The sequence below is a fragment of the Coregonus lavaretus genome, assembly GCF_964263955.1.
Source record: "Coregonus lavaretus genome assembly, contig: HAP1_SCAFFOLD_2129, whole genome shotgun sequence".
In the NCBI taxonomy this organism is placed as follows: Eukaryota; Metazoa; Chordata; class Actinopteri; order Salmoniformes; family Salmonidae; genus Coregonus; species Coregonus lavaretus.
Window position 1 is genome coordinate 40362 of NW_028166110.1, and position 25630 is coordinate 65991.

At 46.7% G+C, this 25630-nt stretch overlaps 1 protein-coding gene across 3 annotated transcripts; it reads left to right on the plus strand.

Annotated features, from left to right (window-relative positions):
• Positions 1–1482: 1482 nt before the first annotated feature.
• On the plus strand, positions 1483–24327 carry LOC311114403 (cdc42 effector protein 4-like). Of its 3 annotated transcripts, XR_014611100.1 has the most exons (3): positions 1483–1794; positions 18195–23806; positions 23868–24327. XR_014611100.1 is itself a non-coding variant. In XM_084189661.1 (2 exons), exon 2 carries the CDS (start codon positions 18381–18383, stop codon positions 19536–19538), a length of 1158 nt encoding a protein of 385 aa, XP_084045787.1. In that variant the 5' UTR covers positions 1483–1794; positions 18195–18380; the 3' UTR covers positions 19539–24327. The 3 variants fall into 3 exon arrangements, 2 of the variants coding, with proteins under 2 accessions (XP_084045787.1, XP_084045788.1); XM_084189661.1 differs by having other exon boundaries at positions 18195–24327; XM_084189662.1 differs by lacking the exon at positions 1483–1794 and adding an exon at positions 14987–15958 and having other exon boundaries at positions 18195–24327.
• Positions 24328–25630: the final 1303 nt, after the last annotated feature.

A 25630-nucleotide genomic window follows, 5' to 3' on the forward strand; every position in this document is an offset into this window, starting at 1 on the left:
GTTGTTTTATTTTACTTTTTTATTAAAAATAAATGCACTGTTGGTTAAGGGCTGTAAGGAAGCATTTCACTGTAATGTCTGCACCTGTTGTATTCGGCGCATGTGGCCAATACAATTTGATTTGATTTGATTCAGCACCATGGATAGCGCCGTGATTGATCACTCCCCCCGTTCTCTCTTGCATGAGACTCTGTAGGAGGATTTGAAAAAGTCGCTTTTTGGTAATAAAGTTCTGATGTCCCCCACTTTGAAACTCAAACAAAGTCAAGTCATAGGCCTTCAGATGAGAGAGAGATCCCAAATAGTTGGTTTCTTGGTTTTAAAAAAACGATTTTGGCTAAAGGCGTCCACATGCTTCCCAGTCGAAACAGTTCGGAAGAGTTTGTGTATACTGTATATTATGATGACATTTTTTGACGTTTTTGTTTGTCTTCGACTTTTTTCGGCTGTTCGGGCACAAAACATTTTTTCTGGAGGCAAGCTGAAATTCAGAGCCGAAGTCTACGCCCCTTCGTCGGTGATTGGTCAACAGTAGGGATTCTTTAATAAAGTCTTTGTTGTCATTCAAAGAGAAACGACTTGTTTTCATGCACATTTTTTCATTGAGAAATACTGCACCAAACATCTTAGTTAGATGTAAAATTGCGCGACTAAGATCGTCAAAATTAATGACATATTTCTTGAGTTATCTTAGATTAATTCTTACTATTTGGAGGAAGTGTACACTGGCTACGGCGTCTCAAAACGGAAAAACAGCACTATTGCCGCTTTTTTCTCATTTTTCAAGCGAAGGTCTTTTAAGAGAGCACACTCGTTCGGTTCGGCTAGCCGCGTTAGGCTAGGCGCCAGCCGAACTGAAGCATGCTGACGCCTTAAGCCGTCCGGCTCACACACACCAGGAACCTTCCTCTTAAGCTGTTCATCCTCTACTTAAAGGCTGTTATCACCCCCTTGAGATGAGCCCTTTCCATAGGCTATAACATGTTACCTCTCCCGCCCCGAGTCGAACCAAACGCAATGCTCGGTCCCTCTGGGTGACAGAGATACACCCTATCATAATGAATCTGCTACTCACTATGTTGATAGACTGCATTTTCCCGAGCATACTTTCAACCCACCTCAACAACTCATAGGGGTAAGACAAATATACCTGTCCCTTTGTTCTATAAATCCTGCACCTATTGGAAATCATCTTGCCTCATGTGACTATAGGCCTACCTATCCCCTCCCTTGGCCGTAAAACATGTGAGATTTGGTACCCTTTGGTACACACACAGGCAAACACACACACTTGCATTTGAATGTGACAATCATTCATTGGCCATCTCCGTTTTGAAAACACTAGGGCGGCCCACCCAGAGCGTTTTGTCGGTCTCAGTAAAGTGAGAATAGCCTAAATTCTAGAATACCCCCTCTATCGCTTTAAGACGACATGTGGGAGGGGCGTGGTCAGAGACACGAAGGGAGTGAGAACGCGATTAACGTTGCACCGGTGTACAGCAACCCCTGACAGAACCACAGAGGATGCAAAGACATCACAGCTGCTATTTTACTCTGTAAATGGACTTCACTATCTTATTTTATTTATTTTTTCAAAAGAAAAACAATAGACTTTGGAAGAGTCGATAGGATCTATATCCTCTACATTTTGCCTGGTCCCTTTGTGGAGCGGATCCTAGCCTACCACAAGACAAGCCAACGTTGTTGTGTGATGAACGCGCCCTTGTCTTGAACCTGGGGACCCGCTGAAACTGTCACGCCGATCAACGCTTTGTGAATGGGACGCATTTCACGGTGAGTTCTGCGTGGCCTATGCATGAGTTTTAAATTAGTTTCATTTTTTAAACTTCATTGTGGATCTTTTATTCCTTCTTGATCATAGTGCATGCAGCTTACAAACAGACAGACAGAAGCGCAGATAGGGGGGACCACGGGGGGGTGAATATTGGGAGGGGAGCCGCTTTTGTTATCATCAACCAGGCTACTTATTGTTCCCTCGTCAGTGATCCTCTGCGGTATTGAAACTAGGCTGAACTAGGGTCATTTCATGACTCTCTTTTTAACAGCTTAATTGGCCTACTTACCCCCTTTTCTATCGAGTGTAGCCTATTCCTCACATTACAAAGAACAGACCGTTGCAACACGCAAAGGTTTTGGGCGCTGCCGGGTGGCTGTTTATTGAATGCAACAATGTTGCAGAAATGACCGTAGCCAGTAGAAATAGTATCGTGTTACTTTGTTGCCTTTTCTGTAGCTGGGTTCTTGATAATTTGCTGTGTGTCTTGAAATCAATAGAATAAGACAGTGTTTTAGGTTTTCTGTTTGAATGCTCCTTTCAGTGGACTTATAGCGACTTTATATTGGACTGAAATTAATTTAGAAGTTGTGTAGCTAAAGGAAATATGGTGCGACTCAATGTTTTTCTGAAGGCAAAATGAACAGCATCGGTTGTATTGAAGGCAGTGGGGGCTGTAGCTCCTGTAGAGGTGAAGGCAAAATGAACAGCATCGGTTGTATTGAAGGCAGTGGGGGCTGTAGCTCCTGTAGAGGTTGTCTAGACTACAGGAGCATGATACGCCATGGTTGTGGGTTCGATAAAATAATGTATGCACTAACTGTAAGTCGCTCTGGGTAAGAGTGTCTGCTAAATGACTAAAATGTAAATGTAAATGACCAAAGTCTACGATGACTGTGACTCAGGCGATATCATTTCTGTTGGACTCCATCATACCCTGTTCACAAACAACGTCATCTCCGATAGCCTACCTACTAATTGGTTGCACCAGAGCACTTTTTTTTTTTTTTTTTTTAAAGAACATGCGTTTGAGAATGGGAGAAAAATGCGTTTTTGCTAACTCACATTGATCATTAACCAACAGACATTAGATAAAGTGGAACTGCTTGTGACAGAATGGACAAACTGACCCTGTTAAGTCCAGAACTGTGCACACACACACTTTGTAGCAGACAGTTCACCTACTGTTTAGCCTCTCGTCGTGTGTGTGTGTGTGTGTGCGCGTGCGTATGTACGTACGCGCTGGTACACTGGTCCATGTGCGTGCCATTCTCCCAAACCATTACCCTCCCAGCCAGAGAAGACTGTTGACTTGGCAATCACATATGTGTCAGTGTCATGGCATCAGATCAGCTCATTGGCTGGAAGTCCTCTACTGTTTGTGTCCCAAAATGCACTACTTTTGACCAGGGCCCATAGGGACGTATATAGAGAATAGGGTGCCATTTGGGATGAAGGCCTCTGCTCTGGTCCTCCTGTCATAATGGACCATGGGGTTGTGGTTATTAGGGCAAAACATTTTTAAAAAATGTGCAACGGAAAATGAAACCAATTGTTTCTCATTGGACAAATTTAGGTAGTAGCCTACCCCCAGTTTCACTCAGGTTTCTTCCGTTTGGTTAAATCAAGAATATTGGCGGATAAATCAAATGTTTCAATTGTCATATTAAATGAATGGATCTTTTCATTTGTATTAGTCTGTGTTCCTGTGTGATAGCTGTAAACCGGTGAGTTCTGCCTTTCACCATGTACTGTGTTGGGGGGGGGGGGTAAGGCCATGTCTTTCACCATGTACTGTGTTGGGGGGGGGGGGGGTAAGGCCATGTCTTTCACCATGTACTGTGTTGTGGGGGGGGGGGGTAAGGCCATGTCTTTCACCATGTACTGTGTTGTGGGGGGGGGGTAAGGCCATGTCTTTCACCATGTACTGTGTTGTGTTGGGGGGGGGGGGGTAAGGCCATGTCTTTCACCATGTACTGTGTTGGGGGGGGGGGGGGGTAATGCCATGTCTTTCACCATGTACTGTGTTGTGTTGGGGGGGGGGGGTAAGGCCATGTCTTTCACCATGTACTGTGTTGGGGGGGGGGGGGGTAAGGCCATGTCTTTCACCATGTACTGTGTTGGGGGGGGGGGGGGGGTAAGGCCATGTCTTTCACCATGTACTGTGTTGTGTTGGGGGGGGGGGGTAAGGCCATGTCTTTCACCATGTACTGTGTTGGGGGGGGGGGGTAAGGCCATGTCTTTCACCATGTACTGTGTTGTGGGGGGGGGGGGTAAGGCCATGTCTTTCACCATGTACTGTGTTGTGTTGGGGGGGGGGGGGTAAGGCCATGTCTTTCACCATGTACTGTGTTGGGGGGGGGGGGGGGGGGTAAGGCCATGTCTTTCACCATGTACTGTGTTGTGTTGGGGGGGGGGGTAAGGCCATGTCTTTCACCATGTACTGTGTTGGGGGGGGGGGGGTAAGGCCATGTCTTTCACCATGTACTGTGTTGTGGGGGGGGGGGGTAAGGCCATGTCTTTCACCATGTACTGTGTTGGGGGGGGGGGGGTAAGGCCATGTCTTTCACCATGTACTGTGTTGTGTTGGGGGGGGGGGGGTAAGGCCATGTCTTTCACCATGTACTGTGTTGGGGGGGGTGTAAGGCCATGTCTTATACCATGTACTGTGTTGGGGGGGGGGGGTAAGGCCATGTCTTTCACCATGTACTGTGTTGGGGGGGGGGTAAGGCCATGTCTTTCACCATGTACTGTGTTGGGGGGGGGGGGGGGGTAAGGCCATGTCTTTCACCATGTACTGTGTTGTGGGGGGGGGGGGTAAGGCCATGTCTTTCACCATGTACTGTGTTGTGGGGGGGGGGGTAAGGCCATGCCTTTCACCATGTACTGTGTTGGGGGGGGGGGGGGGTAAGGCCATGTCTTTCACCATGTACTGTGTTGTGGGGGGCGGGGGGGGTAAGGCCATGTCTTTCACCATGTACTGTGTTGGGGGGGGGTAAGGCCATGTCTTTCACCATGTACTGTGTTGGGGGGGGGGGGGTAAGGCCATGTCTTTCACCATGTACTGTGTTGTGGGGGGGGGGGGGTGTAAGGCCATGTCTTTCACCATGTACTGTGTTGGGGGGGGGGGGGTAAGGCCATGCATCCTGCTTTAAACTGAACTCTGTCTTAGAGTGTGTGTGTGTGCATGCACATGTGTGTATGGGGGGTTGACATTCCAGGAAATTCCAACATAAACTGTTATTTTCTCCTTGGAATGTCTCTGCGGACAGCAATAGTTAGCTGAATGATACTGAGTATGTGGTGAAGGGTTGTACCCTGTAGTTTGGTTGACTGATGTTGCGTTGCAAGTTCAACACTATTAGAAGTAGGTCTTTCAGCGACCGTGGATGCTGTTTACTGGGGCAACTGTGAAAAACTGTTCTGACAGGCTTTATCCCAACTGGTACCCTATCCCCCATAATGCACTGCTTTAGACCCTGGCAGGGAATATGGTGCTGTTTGGGACATAATCTGACCAAATAGTCCTGTCTTGCTCATGGCACACAGTTCCAAAGGTCTCTAACCAACTAACTAGGTCCATGAATTGTGCACAGGAGCCAACCTTTGAGCTCTGATTCATTGGTTCACTGTTGCACAGCAAACTTTATATAACCCCTGTGATGTTGCCCCAACATCTACATTCCAAGGGGGTTTGGTGAGTCTCAAATGTCACTGTGTGAATACTGTGTTTGTTCCTGGGGCCCTTTTGTTTCAGGCCTGATCCAACATAATACTGTTGTGTGTGTGTGTGAGAGAGCGAGAGCGTACTAGTGTGATAGTAGAGTTTGTGTTCACAGGCCAGAGGAAATGTTTATTCACCAACCCCCTGCTATACAGGGTCATAGGGACGTCCAACTCTGACGTCACCCCATTGAAGTTGAATTTTAAAATGGTTACGTTAACAGATAAGGTAAGGTTTATGGTTGGGGTAAGGGTACGTGTTAAAGGGATACTTCAGGATTTTGGCAATGAAGAGTTAGATGAAGTCATGGATACCATTTTTATGTCTCCGAATCCAGTATGAGTTAAAGCTGCAATGTGCAACGTTTTCGACGACCTGACCAAATTCTCATAGAAATGTGCATTATAAATCTGTCATTCTCATTGAAAGCAAGTCTAAGAGGCGGTAAATCTGTTCTATGTACGCTATTTCTATTCTTCCTGTTCTTAAGTTTTTTGCGTTTTGTACACCAGCTTCAAACAGCTGAAAATACAATGCTTTTGGCTAGGGATAATATATTTTACAGTGGTTTAGATGCTACAATGATTCTCTACACCAGCGTTTCCCAAACTCGGTCCTGGGGACCCCAAGGGGTGCATGTTTTGGTTTTTGCCCTAGCACTACACAGCTGATTCAAATAATCAAAGTTTGATGATGAGTTGGTTATTTGAATCAGCTGTATAGTGTTAGGGCAAAACCCAAACCGTGCACCCCTTGGGGTCCCCAGGACCCAGTTTGGGAAACGCTGCTCTACACTATACGCTTGTTTTGTCACGAACTGAAATTAGACTAACTATTAGAATTTTTGCAACCAGGAAATGGCAGAGCGATTTCTGCATATTGCACCTTTTTTAAGAGGTCATTTTGCGAGCCAATGCTAACTAGCGTTAGCGCAATGACTGGAAGTCTATGGTACCTACTAGCATGCAAGCAGTTACCATAGACCAGTCATTGCTCTAACGCAAGTTAGCAACTTCTTTCAAACTGCATGCAGAGACATACAAATGGTATCCATAAGTTAATCTGAAGTAAAAACCTGTCCCCATGTTCCTCAGTGGAAAGAAGTGTACGTGTTTTTTTCATTTTTTTTTTTTTTCATTTAGCAGACGCTCTTATCCAGAGCGACTTACAGTTAGTGAGTGCATACATTTTCATACTGGCCCCCCATGGGAAACGAACCCACAACCCTGGCGTTGCAAGCGCCATGCTCTACCAACTGAGCTACAGGGGACCTGAGCTACATGATGGGATCTGACAAAGTTCTGAAGTGGTATAATTATACAGTCCTCTACTCTCTCAGAATTAGACAGTCCTCAACTCTCTCAGAATTATACAGTCCTCTACTCTCTCAGAATTATACAGTCCTCTACTCTCTCTCGTAACAATACAGTCCTCTGCTCTCTCAGAACAGATGAGTGTCAACATTCTGATGCATCTAAAGGTACCATTGAAAGGTCAGGAAGCATACAGACAGGCATGCACACACACAGTAGAGTTTAGAAGTACAGGACCACGTCATTAAAACCTTGTTGCTGCTGGTTGGTTTAGATTAGTGTGTTTATTTGGTTACAGTATGGATTGGTGTGTGTCAGAGTTCATTTCTGTTGAGATCGGAAGCTCCTACTCCCCCTGCCCTTCCTGTGGGCTCGGACCTTTATGCACTCATCACACACACGCACACTCCCCTGTACCGCCACAGTGTGTGTCAGCAGTAATTGCCATGTTGAGCTAACTGATGTCAGCGAACTTATCTCTCTCTAGTTAATTAGGACCATTCCTTTAGCGCTGTGCAGTGCAATGCAGAACACAGTTCCACAGCCATGGATGTGTTCCTCAGATGTTCACCAATTAGTCCAACCAATGAGGTCAAGTCCTTCGTCCAGCTGGTGAACTGGAAGGCCTTGTGGTTTAGGAACTGAGGAACACAGTCGTTTTAAGGAGGAAAACTTAACTTAACCACCACAATATCTTACCTCCAAGTGTATGATATAGATTGCTGAGAATTAGAATTCATTTTAATATTCCTAATCTCCTTCACCCTTTACTGTGCCCACTCTCTTTAGGGTGTGTTCTCAAAGCCATGGAGGGAGGTACCCCCTCTGAAGGCCTCTGCCTGTTTACTTCTAGATGCCACGCTCAGTACCATTTCCTCACTCTGTGCAAGGGTTGCAAAGGGAGGGTATATTACTGGAAAATGTCGAAGTTTACCAGTAAACTGCCAGAATTGTGGTAACGTTCAAGGATTTTATGTAATTTTTCACAAGACATCTAGTGGCCCTTTTGGATACTTCAGATTAACACAGGTGTCTGTAATCATCTCTGGCCCTCTGTGTGGACATATATAAATAAAATAAAATTTATATACAATATATAAAATAATGAAAGATATAAGATTTTTTAAAATAATAATAGAATGACAAAGCTGTAAAACATGATCCTAAAAATAAACCATCAACTTAGTGAATATCAGTGGTATTTAATATGAGGGTTTCAGCATGAAATATCATTTTTTTTTGTATTTTTTAAACACGCTTATTTATCCTACTATATCAATATGTCTTGGTTGTAAATGTGTTGGCGTCAATCTGGTGGCAGTTGGGAAATAGTAAATCGTTATGCCTGTGTGTCAGATACATACGTGGCTCTTCCATCTCCTCCCCCTGACCCCATCCCTCTCTCCTCCTCCCCTGACCCCATCCCTCTCTCCTCCTCCCCTGACCCCATCCCTCTCTCCTCCTCCCCTGACCCCATCCCTCTCTCCTCCTCCCCTGACCCCATCCCTCTCTCCTCCTCCCCTGACCCCATCCCTCTCTCCTCCTCCCCTGACCCCATCCCTCTCTCCTCCTCCCCTGACCCCATCCCTCTCTCCTCCTCCCCTGACCCCATCCCTCTCTCCTCCTCCCCTGACCCCATCCCTCTCTTCTCTCCTCCTCCCCTGACCCCATCCCTCTCTTCTCTCCTCCTCCCCTGACCCCATCCTTCTTCTCTCCTCCTCCCCTGACCCCATCCCTCTTCTCTCCTCCTCCCCTGACCCCATCCTTCTCTCCTCCTCCCCTGACCCCATCCCTCTCTCCTCCTCCCCTGACCCCATCCTTCTCTCCTCCTCCCCTGACCCCATCCCTCTTCTCTCCTCCTCCCCTGACCCCATCCCTCTCTCCTCCTCCCCTGACCCCATCCCTCTCCTCCTCCCCTGACCCCATCCCTCTCTCCTCCTCCCCTGACCCCATCCCTCTCTCCTCCTCCCCTGACCCCATCCCTCTCTCCTCCTCCCCTGACCCCATCCCTCTCTCCTCCTCCCCCTGACCCCATCCCTCTCTCCTCCTCCCCTGACCCCATCCCTCTCTCCTCCTCCCCTGACCCCATCCCTCTCTCCTCCTCCCCCTGACCCCATCCCTCTCTCCTCCTCCCCTGACCCCATCCCTCTTCTCTCCTCCTCCCCTGACCCCATCCCTCTTCTCCTCCTCCACTGACCCCATCCCTCTCTTCTCCTCCTCCCCTGACCCCATCCCTCTTCTCTCCTCCTCCCCTGACCCCATCCCTCTTCTCTCCTCCTCCCCTGACCCCATCCCTCTTCTCTCCTCCTCCCCTGACCCCATCCCTCTTCTCTCCTCCTCCCCTGACCCCATCCCTCTTCTCTCCTCCTCCCCTGACCCCATCCCTCTTCTCTCCTCCTCCCCTGACCCCATCCCTCTTCTCTCCTCCTCCCCTGACCCCATCCCTCTTCTCCTCCTCCACTGACCCCATCTCTCTTCACCTCCTCCACTCCATCCCTCTTCTCCTCCTCCACTGACCCCATCCCTCTTCACCTCCTCCACTCCATCCCTCTTCACCTCCTCCACTCCATCCCTCTTCACCTCCTCCACTCCATCTCTCTTCACCTCCTCCACTCCATCCCTCTTCACCTCCTCCACTCCATCCCTCGTCACCTCCTCCACTCTCACACACACACATGTCAGGTGAGCGCTGATGGTGGGAGGTGATTGGTGTAGCAGCACTGTATGGTTTAACACTACGGCTTTCATTCACACCACAGGGTTGGTTCACACACTGCAGGGTTGGCTCACACACTTCAGGGTTCACAACACTCACCTCTGTGTGGGTCGAGGTGTGAGGAGAGACAGCGGAGTAACTAGCTCACACTGTGGTCCATATTTAGCCTGACTCTATATGCTCAGGACATCTGTCTAGCCATCAAAGGCCTGTTTTGTACATCATTACATAATTTATCCCAGACAGACTACAAAAAATTGTCAGACTCCAGCCACCCTAGTCATAGACTGTTCTCTCTGCTACCGCACGGCAAGCGGTACCGGAGCACCAAGTCTAGGTCCAAGAGGCTTCTTAACAGCTTCTACCCCCAAGCCATAAGACTCCTGAACAGCTAATCATGGCTACCTGGACTATTTGCATTGCCCCCCCACCCCCACCCCACCCCCTCTTTTACGCTGCTGCTACTCTCTGTTTATTATCTATGCATAGTCACTTTAATAACTCTACCTACATGTACATATTACCTCAATTACCTCTAACCGGTGCCCCCTCACATTGACTCGGTACCGGTACCCCCTGTATATAGCCATGCTATTTTTATTTTTACTGCTGCTCTTTAATTATTTGTTACTTTTATTTCGTATTATTTTATATACACTGCTCAAAAAAATATAGGGAACACTTAAACCACACATCCTAGATCTGAATGAATTAAATAATCTTAATAAATACTTTTTTCTTTACATAGTTGAATGTGCTGACAACAAAATCACACAAAAATGATCAATGGAAATCAAATTTATCAACCCATGGAGGTCTGGATTTGGAGTCACCCTCAAAATTAAAGTGGAAAACCACACTACAGGCTGATCCAACTTTGATGTAATGTCCTTAAAACAAGTCAAAATGAGGCTCAGTAGTGTGTGTGGCCTCCACGTGCCTGTATGACCTCCCTACAATGCCTGGGCATGCTCCTGATGAGGTGGCGGATGGTCTCCTGAGGGATCTCCTCCCAGACCTGGACTAAAGCATCCGCCAACTCCTGGACAGTCTGTGGTGCAACGTGGCGTTGGTGGATGGAGCGAGACATGATGTCCCAGATGTGCTCAATTGGATTCAGGTCTGGGGAACGGGCGGGCCAGTCCATAGCATCAATGCCTTCCTCTTGCAGGAACTGCTGACACACTCCAGCCACATGAGGTCTAGCATTGTCTTGCATTAGGAGGAACCCAGGGCCAACCACACCAGCATATGGTCTCACAAGGGGTCTGAGGATCTCATCTCGGTACCTAATGGCAGTCAGGCTACCTCTGGCGAGCACATGGAGGGCTGTGCGGCCCCCCAAAGTAATGCCACCCCACACCACGACTGACCCACCGCCAAACCGGTCATGCTGGAGGATGTTGCAGGCAGCAGAACGTTCTCCACGGCGTCTCCAGACTCTGTCACGTCTGTCACGTGCTCAGTGTGAACCTGCTTTCATCTGTGAAGAGCACAAGGCACCAGTGGCGAATTTGCCAATCTTGGTGTTCTCTGGCAAATGCCAAACGTCCTGCACAGTGTTGGGCTGTAAGCACAACCCCCACCTGTGGACGTCGGGCCCTCATACCACCCTCTGTTTCTGACCGTTTGAGCAGACACATGCACATTTGTGGCCTGCTGGAGGTCATTTTGCAGGGCTCTGGCAGTGCTCCTCCTGCTCCTCCTTGCACAAAGGCGGAGGTAGCGGTCCTGCTGCTGGGTTGTTGCCCTCCTACGGCCTCCTCCACGTCTCCTGATGTACTGGCCTGTCTCCTGGTAGCGCCTCCATGCTCTGGACACTACGCTGACAGACACAGCAAACCTTCTTGCCACAGCTCGCATTGATGTGCCATCCTGGATGAGCTGCACTACCTGAGCCACTTGTGTGGGTTGTAGACTCCGTCTCATGCTACCACTAGAGTGAAAGCACCGCCAGCATTCAAAAGTGACCAAAACATCAGCCAGGAAGCATAGGAACTGAGAAGTGGTCTGTGGTCACCACCTGCAGAACCACTTCTTTATTGGGGGTGTCTTGCTAATTGCCTATAATTTCCACCTGTTGTCTATTCCATTTGCACAACAGCATGTGAAATTTATTGTCAATCAGTGTTGCTTCCTAAGTGGACAGTTTGATTTCACAGAAGTGTGATTGACTTGGAGTTACATTGTGTTGTTTAAGTGTTCCCTTTATTTTTTTGAGCAGTGTAGTATTTTTTGGTCATTTTTTGGGGGGTATTCTTTCTTAAAACTGCATTGTTGGTTAAGGGCTTGTAAGTAAGCATTTCACTGTAAGGTCTACACCTGTTGTATTCGGCGCATGTGACAAATACATTTGATTTTAAATATAGAACATCTATTTGGCTACCAATGATTCATTGCAAATGAGCATTTCTTGACAGTGCAACATACTCCATTTGAATGACGGACCCTACTGTAAGTCATTATTGTGCTGTGTGCATGGTCCCACCCTGTTGGTCTGTGACGGTCTGATGGAGAGATAATGGGATGTTTCTCTCTGATGTCTTTGGGCTGTTCCTTTTCTAAAATGGGATGTTCAGCTCTGGTCATTGGCTGTATAGCACAACCCAGAGGCATACATTGAGTTTGGCCAGGTTTTTAGAACGGTTGCCATGTTAGCGCCTTTATTCTCGATATTTTGGTGATGTCACAATGACCCGCTGTAAATAAGCAAAACAGAGCATTGAATTTCAGGAGGTTTTTATTGATTAGTGTTCGGGGTAATATGTATCCAAGTTGTGGTGTAAACTAATTGTATATCTGCTGTCACTGGACGTCTTCTTAGGTTTTTGAAAACGATCAGAAATAAACCGCGCAACGCGGAAGCGTTATCGATGATCACTTAGCAGTGGCTACAGAGCCTTGTCACTCGGCTACGGAGGAGAAAGTGGCGCTCTCAGAACCTCTCTAGATACATGTATATGAGTCTGGCACAGCCCAGCAGCCTGCTGAGTTACTTGGTGCAGTAAAGAACGACATCTAGCAGAGACCAACGGTCTGGTGAATTACCGGGACTAGTGGCAGATCTCTGAATGGTGTAATATAACACAGGCCACTGATGATGTCTGGAGTAGTCTGGGAACGTTCCAATGTCATCAATAGTCTAGCTAGAGGACTCTACTGTAAAGGTCTGAAGAAGGCTATTCTAGTCTGTTCTTATTCCCAGGTCTTATGTATGTCCAACAGAAAGCCCAACAGTCTGGGGAATGACTGGGATAAGAGGTAGATCTCTGAAGAAACCCAGTCTAGGACAACCAATGCCTGTGTAGAATGGACTTTTAGAACAAGCCTGCCTATTTCCAGGTCTTGTGGATTGGGCCATATGTTACCCCTCCCCCCATGTGTGCGCGTCCATGCATCCGCACGTCCGCCGTGTGCGTGTGTTGAATGTCAGCTCATCAGTATGCATGGTTCATCTTTCTGACATGCTCCTAGCTCAGGCCCCATAATTCACTTCTGGGTCAAAGGTCAGGGTCATGCTGAGTGTGTTGGGGTGTGGGAGGAAGGGTGGTTTAGTGGGAATGCGTGTCTCTCTCTCTCTCTACCCCCCCCCCCCCCATCCTTTTCGATCTTTCTCTCTCTCTCTGAACATAACCTGCATGTCTCTCTCTCTCTCATCATAGTCTGTATGTTGCAAACCATATTTCACTAGGAGATATTAAAGTATTTAAATCCCATAGGGGATTATGAATACTTTAGTACAGTGGAGACAGAATATTTAAATCTATGAATGTACATTAAAGTGCCGACAGAGACCCCAGCTGTTTCCCTTATCTGTGCTGTGTTCTGGACGACGTGATATGGATGTTGGATTTTGTCAAAGAGAGTGCGTTTGTGTGTGTGTGTTGTGAAAGTGTTTGTAAAGTCAATCCCCTAGTAGTGACCCCAGAGTTCCCACGGTCACTCACCAGCAGCCTTCTCATGCTCACTCACAAACACACACACACACACACACTGTAACATTCACACAGCCACATGGATATGATACTGTTGGCTACAACAGACCAGGCCTCTGAGTCACATGTGATAAAACTGTTAGAGACGTCTGTGTGTGTGTGTCTGTGTTACATGAGAAAGCGCAGCAGAGGTATGTACCAGGGTCTGGTGGTTAATGTACCAGGGTCTGGTGGTTAATGTACCAGGGTCTGGTGGTTAATGTACCCACATTTGAAGTGAAAGTAAAGTGGTCTCGGTCTTTGGAAGTTGTGGTTTATAAAGTTTATTATAGATTGACATTTGCTTATGAATTATTCGCCTTCCCTTGCTATTTGTAGCTAGCTGGCTTTAGCCTGTCTAAAAACATAGCAAGCTAGCTAGCCTTTTTAGCTTCCCACTTCTCCATGTGAAATAATGATTTATAATGACAAAATATGGCCAGGTAAATATTCGTATACTTTCTGGTGTAACCTAAAACATTATCCCAGTTTGATATGCTGCCTGTGTATTAATTCCCATATCAACTAAAAGTAGAATGTCATCATGTTTTGGTGACAGAGAAAAAAGCACTTGTCTAGGAATGACTAGTTATTACTTCTAAACAAAATACCTTTTAGGGTGGATTCTTGTTGTTTTGGTTTACTGTTTGAACAGTCGCTGAGATTATATTTGGTTATCAATGCAAAATAGGCTACTTTGATCAATAGCCTATATATCCTATAGATCAAATCAATGAACCAAGCGACAACACTGTCCCCACACCGCGGAAGGAATGATAGGGCGTGTCTCAATTTTCAGGAAGTAAAAAAAAATATGTTGAATGCCGGAGCATATTACAAGGAGCCGCCCCTTTTAGTGATGAAAAACGAAAATTGCAATACTCCGAATCTTGAGTCTGCGAAGAGCTTGTAGTAAAGCTTAACACCTGGGTCCCCATGTTGGGTGCCACTGAGGCAGCGTGTGCTTGAGGCCTTAAGAGTGGAGGGGAGGAGTAGAGAGAGCGAGAGAAAGAGGGAGAGTGGGAGCAGAGAGAGAGGGAGGGAAGGCTTGCTTAGTTGCTTTCCATTGGACTACTACATCTTTCATGTACTGGTTGTTGTCCTCATATCATGCCACCCTGAAGCAGTGTCTCATAAATATACAGCTCTCTTTGTTTGGCATGCTTTGATTTATTCCTGCTTCCATTTTCTCTCCATACAAACATGTCAGTAGAGGATGCTGGGTAACAACAAACATTTTGGGGTATGTATCTGCTGTAGCCCCATATGTTTGTGTGTTTTAGACCGGCCTATCAGCAGACACATCACACATGTCATAGAAACACAAACAGACTTTTATTTACTCACTACAGCTAGATGGATGTTCTTCCCATAACATGGGATTGGTGTTATTAGATCAAGCTATTTGGCTGACAACATATGTGCAGTCGGTGTCATACTGGTTTTCTTTGACATCAGGAAACTACAGATATGCTTTCACTATATTAGTCAGGATTTTTAACATACTATGCGGTGTGTACCAAGAAAAGCAAGTCAAGGCGAAGTGTGTATCTGTTCAAATGTAGTACTTGTGGTGAATATCATAGCGCAGTGTTTCTCAGTCTTTTTCGAAACCAGGGACCGGCAACATATGGCTTTTCCCTCCTCAGAGGACCGCATGTAAGAAAGAGGACATCGGGTGTAGATCAGGAAGAGGACATCGGGTGTAGATCAGGAAGAGGACATCGGGTGTAGATCAGGAAGAGGACATTGGGTGTGGATCAGGAAGAGGACATTGGGTGTGGATCAGGAAGAGGACATTGGGTGTGGATCAGGAAGAGGACATTGGGTGTGGATCAGGAAGAGGACATTGGGTGTGGATCAGGAAGAGGACGTGGTGTTGCTAGCATGCGTGCAAGGCTTTTTTGGTGAAGGCTGATGCCTTCTGCAGTGCACACACACTTGATGCCTCTGCAGCCCTCAGACATTCACACAGACAGGAAGTAGGGTCGTCCGCTTGGTCTGGTGGTTTGGTAATCACGGAGACAGAAGCAGCAGGAGTGTTGTTGCCGTGGAGACAGCAGCAGGTGAGGGCATTATAAACAGGAAGTGGATTGAGGCTGTGCCTCGGCTGGCAGTTAGAGGGGCGGAGCCTCAGAGAGGGAGAACGAGGTGGAAGGCTCTGCTGGGCTGCACACTGCTGCCTGCTACCAGCTACCAGGAAACCGCCGCAGTGGAAATCTGTGGCTTCCCCCCGCCACCCATACTAAAACTGAAAACGGAGACTTTATAAATATGTTATGAGAGCAGAGCTAGGAGGGGAGAGATCTGGAAGGAGGGAGGTGTAAAGCGTTTGGTGGTGTGACTGTGGAGCAAACAAAGGACAAGGTAGCAGCATGATCAGATCAGATCACATCAGATCAGACCAGATCAACACAGGGATTGGCAGTGGAGCAGGTAAGCACATGGGTTGAAGCAGTATTTGAGTGTGTAATAATTTGTGTACTATGTAGGTCTGTGTGTGGTACAAATATTGATTTTAAGGACCCTTATTAGGGTGTGTTTTTAGCATTGCATGTGGCATAATTTTCATGTGTGACTATCTTTCCTGTTTTCTATTGCACTGCTCCTCTCCTTCAGCTCAACACCCGAGGTAACTATAGCAGCCTGGGGTAACTATAGCAGCCTGGGGTGACTATAGCAGCAGCCTGGGGTGACTATAGCAGCAGCCTGGGGTGACTATAGCAGCAGCCTGGGGTGACTATAGCAGCAGCCTGGGGTGACTGCAGCAGCAGCCAGGGGTGACTGCAGCAGCAGCCAGGGGTGACTATAGGGGTGAGGTCAGTGCAGTAGAATAGTCTGGTCTGGACACTGAAGGTCAGAACAGTAATGCAGTAATGTGTGTTGTCAGGTCAGCTGCCTGTCAGGACTCATCTCTCTCTCTCCTGGAGGAATGCTCTGAGCGCGCACACACACACACACACACACACACACACACACTCCTACTGCATCATCTGCCTTCCCTAGCTGAAGGGCCTAGTTCTGTCTGTTCACTAAAAGCAGCATGGCCTCAATATTTGCCTGTTCCTGTCTGTTCCCTCCGGTCAAGGCTATTTCTCACTGGTTACACCACTATAGTGTGTAAAAGATTACAAGGACAGTTTCATGTTTTAAAGTAAAAGTAGAGATCTTTTGTTTTTCCCCCTCTGGTCGAGGCTATTTTTCACAGTTTACATTACATTATGCGACTGTTGTGTCTAAAACGATTTCAAGGACAAGGACATTTTCAAAGTTTCAAAGTCAAAATGGAGCGTTTGGCTTTTTCCACCGTTATGTAGTATTAGAAGGCCACTGGCAACAGTTTCTCTTTCTCTCTGTGTTCATATAGGACTGGTCTGGGGTTTAACAGTTTGGCTCTTTCTCTCTGTGTTCATATAGGACTGGTCTGGGGTTTAACAGTTTCTCTTTCTCTCTGTGTTCATATAGGACTGGTCTGGGGTTTAACAGTTTGGCTCTTTCTCTCTGTGTTCATATAGGACTGGTCTGGGGTTTAACAGTTTGGCTCTTTCTCTCTGTGTTCATATAGGACTGGTCTGGGGTTTAACAGTTTGGCTCTTTCTCTCTGTGTTCATATAGGACTGGTCTGGGGTTTAACAGTTTGGCTCTTTCGCTCTGTGTTCATATAGGACTGTGGTCTGGGGTTTTGAACCTAAATTGCAATGCTTGGTGGCAGTATAATCTGCACTTTAAAAAACCGATGGATGTGTGCCAAATTGCACCATTTACCCTATAATAGTACACTACTTTTGAGCAGAGCCCTATGGGCCCTGGTCTAAAGTAGTGCACTATGTAGGGAATATGGTGCCATTTGGACCACATTTCATGTCACATTTAGATGCCAGAGCAGTATTAGTTATCATTCCAGGGTTGAACCATGAATGCTTATGCTTCCTGTAATTAGACAGATGTTTTAGGCTCTTAGATTCTTAGACGGTTATTGGTTTAATGGGAGTTTACATTTGTGATGGCTTTGAAACGTTCTTTTAAACATAAAATCTGAGATAGTTACGGCTCTTGTTCGATGGTCATTTCACTGCAATAAATAATGTTAAAGGCACAATATAGGATATTGACTGCTGTTTTTTAAAGGTACAATCTGGGATATTTAATGTTGTTTACATTGTTATTTCACTGTAAAATGAAGGTTAAACTACAGATGAATGAGTTAGTAGCCTAAACTATCCTCCAGGACTCTGGGTTCTGTTCCTCTGCAGCACGGCTACCAGTATTACTGATTGAATGCTCTTTGTTTGTGTTGCTGTCCGTCTGACTGACACGGAGGGACCTCTCTCTGGCACCTGGGGGTGCAGCAGGAGACTGGACTGTACCACTGGTCCATTATAGAGGGGTGTTTGGGGTGCATCCGGAGACTGGACTGTACCACTGGTCCATTATAAAGGAGTGTTTGGGATGTATCAGGAGACTGGACCACTGGTCCATTTATAGAGGGGTGTTTGGGATGCATCAGGAGACTGGACTGGACCACTGGTCCATGATAGAGGGGTGTCAGATCTGAGCTTGTTTTTATCTAAAACACGTTGTTATTCACTCTTGTTTCAGAGAAATGATACGATGACATGGCAGGTTTTGTCATGATCACATCTCTAATGTTTCCCCTCCTTTTTCTTTTCAGATTGAGCCACCCTGGAACTGAAGACAAGGGTTATTGTTTCTGGGGACTGCAATGAGTGTGACATGGACTGACTTGGATTGGTATCTAACTTGAAGACTTGAAGACGCTTCTGTCTTTTAATTAATTACAAAGAGAGAGATCTGGACTACCGGGCTACTGAGGTGTGTGTGACCTCAACCAGCCACCATGCCCATCCTAAAGCAGCTGGTATCTGGTTCGTCCCAGACCAAACAGCGCCGCTCCCGTATGGACCTGACCCGGGAGATGATCAGCGCTCCCCTGGGGGACTTCCGCCACACCATGCACGTGGGGCGCAGCGGGGACGCCTTCGGGGACACCTCTTTCCTCTCCACCCACTCTGGGGAGGCTCCCCACCATGCTGAACCCGATGCCCATCCCCACTCCCCCCGCCCGGGGCTTTTATCCAGAACCTTCCGCAGCAGCAAGCGCTCCCAGTCCGTCACCAGAGTGGACCAGAGAGACTTCTCGCTAGCGCCACCCGGTGGCTCGCCCACCTTCGTGAAGAACGCTATGTCGCTCCCCTTCCTCAATGATGAAAACGGTGACCATGTTGATGGAGGACACAGGGTGCCTAAGAGCGTCTCGTCCAGCCCACTGAAACAGCTACATGAGCAGGATGGAGGTGGAGGTACCAGGCCATCTAACGGGGCCGCTGCTGGGGCCCGCTCTCTGGAGCTGGATGAGAGGAGCTTTGGGGAGCTTACTGACCTGCCCAGCCCCAGCCGCGGGTACTACGGAGGGGGGATGAAGCATGCGGTGTCGGTCATGTCGTTCCACATCGACCTGGGGCCCTCCATGTTGGGGGACATCCTGGGGGTGATGGAGAAGGAGGAGGATGATCTGGGATACGAGGAGGGGAAGAGCAGTGAGGGACGGGCCTCTCCTACACTACTCCTGGGGAGGGAGGTGGGAGGAGAGGAGGAGGAGGGAGAGGACGGGGTGGAGGTGGAAGGAGAGGAGTTGGAGGTGGAGGTGGGAGAAGAGGAGGAACCGGAAGCTGAGCTACTGCAGCTGCAGGAGGAGGAGGTCCCTGTACCTGTGAGTCCAACCAGCTCGGTAGAACCTGAGGTGGGAGAGGACGAGGGGGCACCCTACACCCCAGAGCCCTGCCCTAAACACCTGCAGCACCAATTGGATACCTGCTCTGTGTCCAGCTCTGCCTCTACCTCTGGCTCCGCCCACATGGTGCAGGAGAAACCAGCCGGCCAGCTCCACGTGGGGGATACGGACAGCGCCACTTTCAGCGCCCCACCTGAGGAGGAGGAGGAGGTGGGAAAGTTTTCTTCCTTCTTGGAGGACGAGGATGATGAGATCCGTGTATGAAACGAGATGTACAAGCTCAAACCATATACGGAGCGGATAAGTGTGGATTAATACAGATGGATAGATTCTATACTGGGTGGATATGGATGAGTACAGATGGATAGATTCTATACTGGGTGGATATGGATGAGTACAGATGGATATATTCTATACTGGGTGGATATGGATGAGTACAGATGGATAGATTCTATACTGGGTGGATATGGATGAGTACAGATGGATATATTCTATACTGGGTGGATATGGATGAATACAGATGGATAGATTCTATAGTGGGTGGATATGGATGAATACAGATGGATAGATTCTATACTGGGTGGATATGGATGAGTACAGATGGATATATTCTATACTGGGTGGATATGGATGAGTACAGATGGATAGATTCTATAGTGGGTGGATATGGATGAGTACAGATGGATAGATTCTATACTGGGTGGATATGGATGAGTACAGATGGATATATTCTATACTGGGTGGATATGGATTACAGATGGATATATTCTATACTGGGTGGATATGGATGAATACAGATGGATAGATTCTATAGTGGGTGGATATGGATGAATACAGATGGATAGATTCTATACTGGGTGGATATGGATGAGTACAGTACAAAGTCAAGTCTATAAAGCCCCATATCACAACAGAGACGTATAGACTGGATGGCTTACAGGGTGGTATGGATGACGTGTTGAGTTGATAATGAATGAATGAATTACTACTGTGGATGAAACTCTACTACTATAAAGCCCCATACTATGACAGAGATGTACAGTCTATACTGGGTGGGTATGGATCACAGTGCAGCAGCAGTACCTCCTCTGGTAGTGTGGATGACGTGTTGATACAACAATAAACTAATACTGTGGATCAAACTCTACTCTATGTATAGTCTGGGTGGTCTGGATAGGAGAGTTCTAGTACAGCACCTCTTCTGATAGTGTGGACGACATGTTGAATTAAATAGAAAACAACCGTCTACTGCTCCCTCTGTGCTTCCTGTGAGAATACAAACATCTGGACATAGAGACATGTGGACTGGGATCTGTGGACTGGGGTCTGTGGACTGGGATCTGTGGACTGGGATCTGTGGACTGGGATCTGTGGACTGGGATCCGTGGACTGGGATCCGTGGACTGGGGTCTGTGGACTGGGGTCTGTGGACTGGGGTCTGTGGACTGGGATCCGTGGACTGGGATCCGTGGACTGGGATCCGTGGACTGGGATCCGTGGACTGGGATCCGTGGACTGGGATCTTGCTTCATGGAGAAAGGGAAAGACAGTCTGTAGGACACCGGCTCCTTCTGGATGAAAACAAACACCATCTGTTACATACAGAACAGCTCGCTAACTTCTCCCACACACACCACATTACAGCAACTCACTGTCTGTCTGTCTGTCTGTACACTGAGAGAACTGACATGGAAGAGCAGTCCAAGTGGGAAAACTCATGAATTTAGGAGACACACTTAAGAAAAGAAAATAACATTTGATAAACAACAAAAAACACTGTCATGACTTTATTAAGCCTCTGTCCAGGACTATTCACTCGCCTTACATGTGTCATAATAATATGGGATTTTCTTAATTGATCATTTGTGCCATTTTTTATGTGATTTAGCTCCTCTCTTGGTCTGTGCTCCTCACTGCCTGTTATGTGGAACAGTGTTGGTGTAATCAAGTGGTCTGGCCGGAACAGAGAGCTACTGTTACTGCGGTGATTGGGACCTGGCTGCCTGTCTGTCACAATAAAAGGCTTGTGTTGTGTGTATCACTCCACCAGCTGTGATGAGACTTTGTCCATGCTAGAGCCTGCTAGAGAATTGTGACTAGAGCCTGCTAGCTATAACGTCTTGACTAGAGCCTGCTAGCTATAACGTCTTGACTAGAGCCTGCTAGCTATAACGTCTTGACTAGAGCCTGCTAGCTATAACATCGTAACTAGAGCCTGCTAGCTATAACGTCTTGACTAGAGCCTGCTAGCTATAACGTCTTGACTAGAGCCTGCTAGCTATAACATTGTGACTAGAGCCTGCTAGCTATAACATCGTGACTAGAGCCTGCTAGCTATAACATCGTGACTAGAGCCTGCTAGCTATAACATCGTGACTAGAGCCTGCTAGCTATAACGTCTTGACTAGAGCCTGCTAGCTATAACGTCTTGACTAGAGCCTGCTAGCTATAACGTCTTGACTAGAGCCTGCTAGCTATAACATCGTGACTAGAGCCTGCTAGCTATAACATCGTGACTCTCAGAACGATAGATAATCTATTTAGTTCATTGTTACATCAACACCAGTTCTGTTTCAGATTCTAACTGACACATTTTCCTCACGTTATCAGTGACATGTTACACACATTCATTACTGTGACGTTACACAAGTCACCTATTTGTCGGTTGGTGTTTGTGCCTCAACCTCTTTGATATAGTACTGGATAACATGGGCCGGAGGAGCTGTTTAGCCTTCACTCTCTCTGCCTGATGCTGTTGGTAAACTAGCATTAGGAGGGTCATAAAGCAGACAGATGGAAGCATAGGACCTGTGGTGATTATAAAACACTGATTACAGCAGGACGTTTAGAGCGGAGAGAAGTGTGTGTGTTTCTCTTTCTCCACCTGCAGATCAGGATAGATCAGGTTAGATCGTGTTAGATCAGGTTAGATCGTGTTAGATCAGGATAGATCGTGTTGGATCAGGATAGATCAGGTTAGATCGTGTTAGATCAGGATAGATCAGGATAGATCGTGTTAGATCAGGATAGATCAGGTTAGATCAGGATAGATCAGGTTAGATCAGGTTAGATCGTGTTAGATCAGGATAGATCAGGATAGATCGTGTTAGATCAGGATAGATCAGGTTAGATCGTGTTAGATCAGGATAGATCAGGATAGATCAGGTTAGATCGTGTTAGATCAGGATAGATCAGGTTAGATCGTGATAGATCAGGTTAGATCAGGTTAGATCATGTTAGATCAGGATAGATCAGGATAGATCGTGTTAGATCGTGTTAGATCAGGATAGATCAGGATAGATCGTGTTAGATCAGGATAGATCAGGTTAGATCGTGTTAGATCAGGATAGATCAGGATAGATCAGGTTAGATCGTGTTAGATCAGGTTAGATCGTGATAGATCAGGTTAGATCGTGATAGATCAGGATAGATCAGGATAGATCAGGTTAGATCATGTTAGATCAGGATAGATCAGGATATATCAGGTTAGATCGTGTTAGATCAGGATAGATCAGGATAGATCAGGTTAGATCGTGTTAGATCAGGATAGATCAGGATAGATCAGGATAGATCAGGTTAGATCGTGTTAGATCAGGATAGATCAGGTTAGATCGTGTTAGATCAGGATAGATCGTGTTAGATCAGGATAGATCCGTTTTGTGAGATTCGGATGCAAATTCTCTGATTCTATTTGCCCATGATTTTTCTATAGTTCTCTAAAATGAAAATCCTTTTGCAAGTGTTTGTCAGTCAGGTTCTGCAATCATGTCAGAGCAAACAGGCTACAGAGTGTCTGATAATAACAGCTAACCACTTCCTTCCTTCCTTCCTTCCCCACTTAAGAAAGAGAGTTAGAAACTGTTCAGAGCTGCAGTAGTCTAGTGCACCTGGCCTAGTGCACTACATGAACATGTTGGCTGCCTCCCAAATGGCACCCTATTCCTTATGTGTCCTGGTCCAAAGTAGTGTACTGTATAGGGAATAGGGTGCCATTCGGGACAGTTTTCCCTCACCTCTAGTGCCCTCACCAGGACAGTCCAGCTGTCTCACTATTGAACTGGGACTTTAGTGTTCATTAGGGCACAGCATAGCAAAATATGTGTTAATGAAAGATGTGTATAAATATGCGTGTCTGGCCTCAGAAAAGCATTATTGAAAAAGAAGACTGGTTCACAGGTATCTGTACGGGGATGCATGAAGATGGTTGACTGTTCCTTTTATAAAGTATGTGTGGGCAGCAGTGAACAGACGTTATTCCAGGTATCTTTTAATAGTGTATATTAATTCTCAGTCATAACTGAGGCTGCGTCCCAAATGGCACCCTATTCCCTATATAGTGCACTAGTGACCAGAAGTAGTGCACTGTAAAGGGATTAGGGTGTCATTTGGGACGAATCCTAGGACTGACCAATGAGCATCAGTAATAAAATCACATATAACTTTGATTATGGAACTCTGTTATGAGAGCCTGTCAAGACTTCTGGCCCTGCCTCCTTGATTGATTAATCACTGTAGATATCCAGTTATTAAAGGTCAAATATTCTGGCCCTGCCTCTTTGTTGATTAATCACTGTAGATATCTAGTTATTAAAGGTCAAATCTTCTGGCCCTGCCTCTTTATTGATTTAATCATTGAACTTATTTTTTATTATTAAAGGCTCCCTCTCTGATTTCAGTCAAGCCAGAAATAAATACTGTATAATTGTTTCAACATTTCATCTCCTTGAAATGAAAGATGAAAAACAGAATTGATTTGTTACAGTATATTCATGTCAGTCTGGTTGACGAGGCTATATTCACCGTTCTTTCTCCACTTTAACACTAACAGTCAAATATTCACAATTGCCCACGGTTAGAATCATGAGAGGCTGCAATGAAAGCAACATGGAGGATTCTGTTGCTATTTCCTACGTATGTTTGTGTTGAAGCTGTATATTATCTCCGGCTATTCTTTCTCTTTATTGTCTTTGTGTAAGAATAATGTATACACGCTCTCCTTACTCTCCCAAATAACTGCTATATTTTGTAATAAAATAAAAGCTGGCCATCTTTACCCACCCGTCTGGTATGTTTTAGAGTCATGTTGCTGTGTTTGCTTCCTGCCATTTGAAAAGATGACATACTGTTCTCACATGCCCTGTTTTTAAGCAGATCTCACATGCCGTGTTTTTAAGCAGATGCTTACGGGATGAAAGAATATGTTCTAAAAAAAGGTCAACAAAGTCTCTAAGGCTGTGTTTACACAGGCAGCCCAATTCTGATATCTTGACCAATCGGATTAGATCTTTTGCTAATAATTGGGCAAAATATCAGAATTGCTCTGCCCGCCTATTCCCCCAGGTGCTTTGTCGTCAATGTTTCAACCCCTATGTCTTCATTAGATTTTATTGGTAGCATCCCCTTGTCAGCCCCTGACATGTACAGGGGGAGGACCAGAGGGTGGAGGACAGGGGGAGGAGGACCAGAGGGTGGAGGACATGGGGAGGAGGACCAGAGGGTGGAGAACAGGGGGAGGACCAGAGGGAGGAGGACAGTACTTTGTCTATATATTCTGTCTGTATTGTCTGTTTGTGGTCAGCACCATTTTCAGCAGGACAAATTCCTGGTAATGTAAATGTAGTTGGTGAATCGATATCATCTACATTACATTTACGTCATTTAGCAGACGCTCTTATCCAGAGCGACTTACAAATTGGTGCATTCACCTTATAGCCAGTGGGATAACCACTTTACAATATGTTATTTCTTTTTATATTTTTTTTTTTGGGGGGGTGGGGTAAGGGGGGGTAGAATGATTACTTTATCCTATCCCAGGTATTCCTTAAAGAGGTCGGGTTTCAAGTGTCTCCGGAAGGTGGTGAGTGACTCCGCTGACCTGGCATCGTGAGGGAGCTTGTTCCACCATTGGGGTGCCAGAGCAGCGAACAGTTTTGACTGGGCTGAGCGGGAACTGTGCTTCCGCAGAGGTAGGGGGGCCAGCAGACCAGAGGTGGATGAACGCAATGCCCTCGTTTGGGTGTAGGGACTGATCAGAGCCTGAAGGTACGGAGGTGCCGTTCCCCTCACGGCTCCGTAGGCAAGCACCATGGTCTTGTAGCAGATGCGAGAGTGTGCGGAGGAGCGGGGTGACGTGAGAGAACTTGGGAAGGTTGAACACCAGACTGGCTGCGGCATTCTGGATGAGTTGTAGGGGTTTAATGGCACAGGCAGGGAGCCCAGCCAACAGTGAGTTGCAGTAATCCAGACGGGAGATGACAAGTGCCTGGATTAGGACCTGTGCCGCTTCCTGTGTAAGGCAGGGTCGTACTCTCCGAATGTTGTAGAGCATGAACCTACAGGATCGGGTCACTGCCTTG

Bases quoted from the DNA above. Each gene is read 5' to 3' on its own strand.
- LOC311114403 (XM_084189661.1), top strand. From the start codon at position 18,381: ATGCCCATCCTAAAGCAGCTGGTATCTGGTTCGTCCCAGACCAAACAG.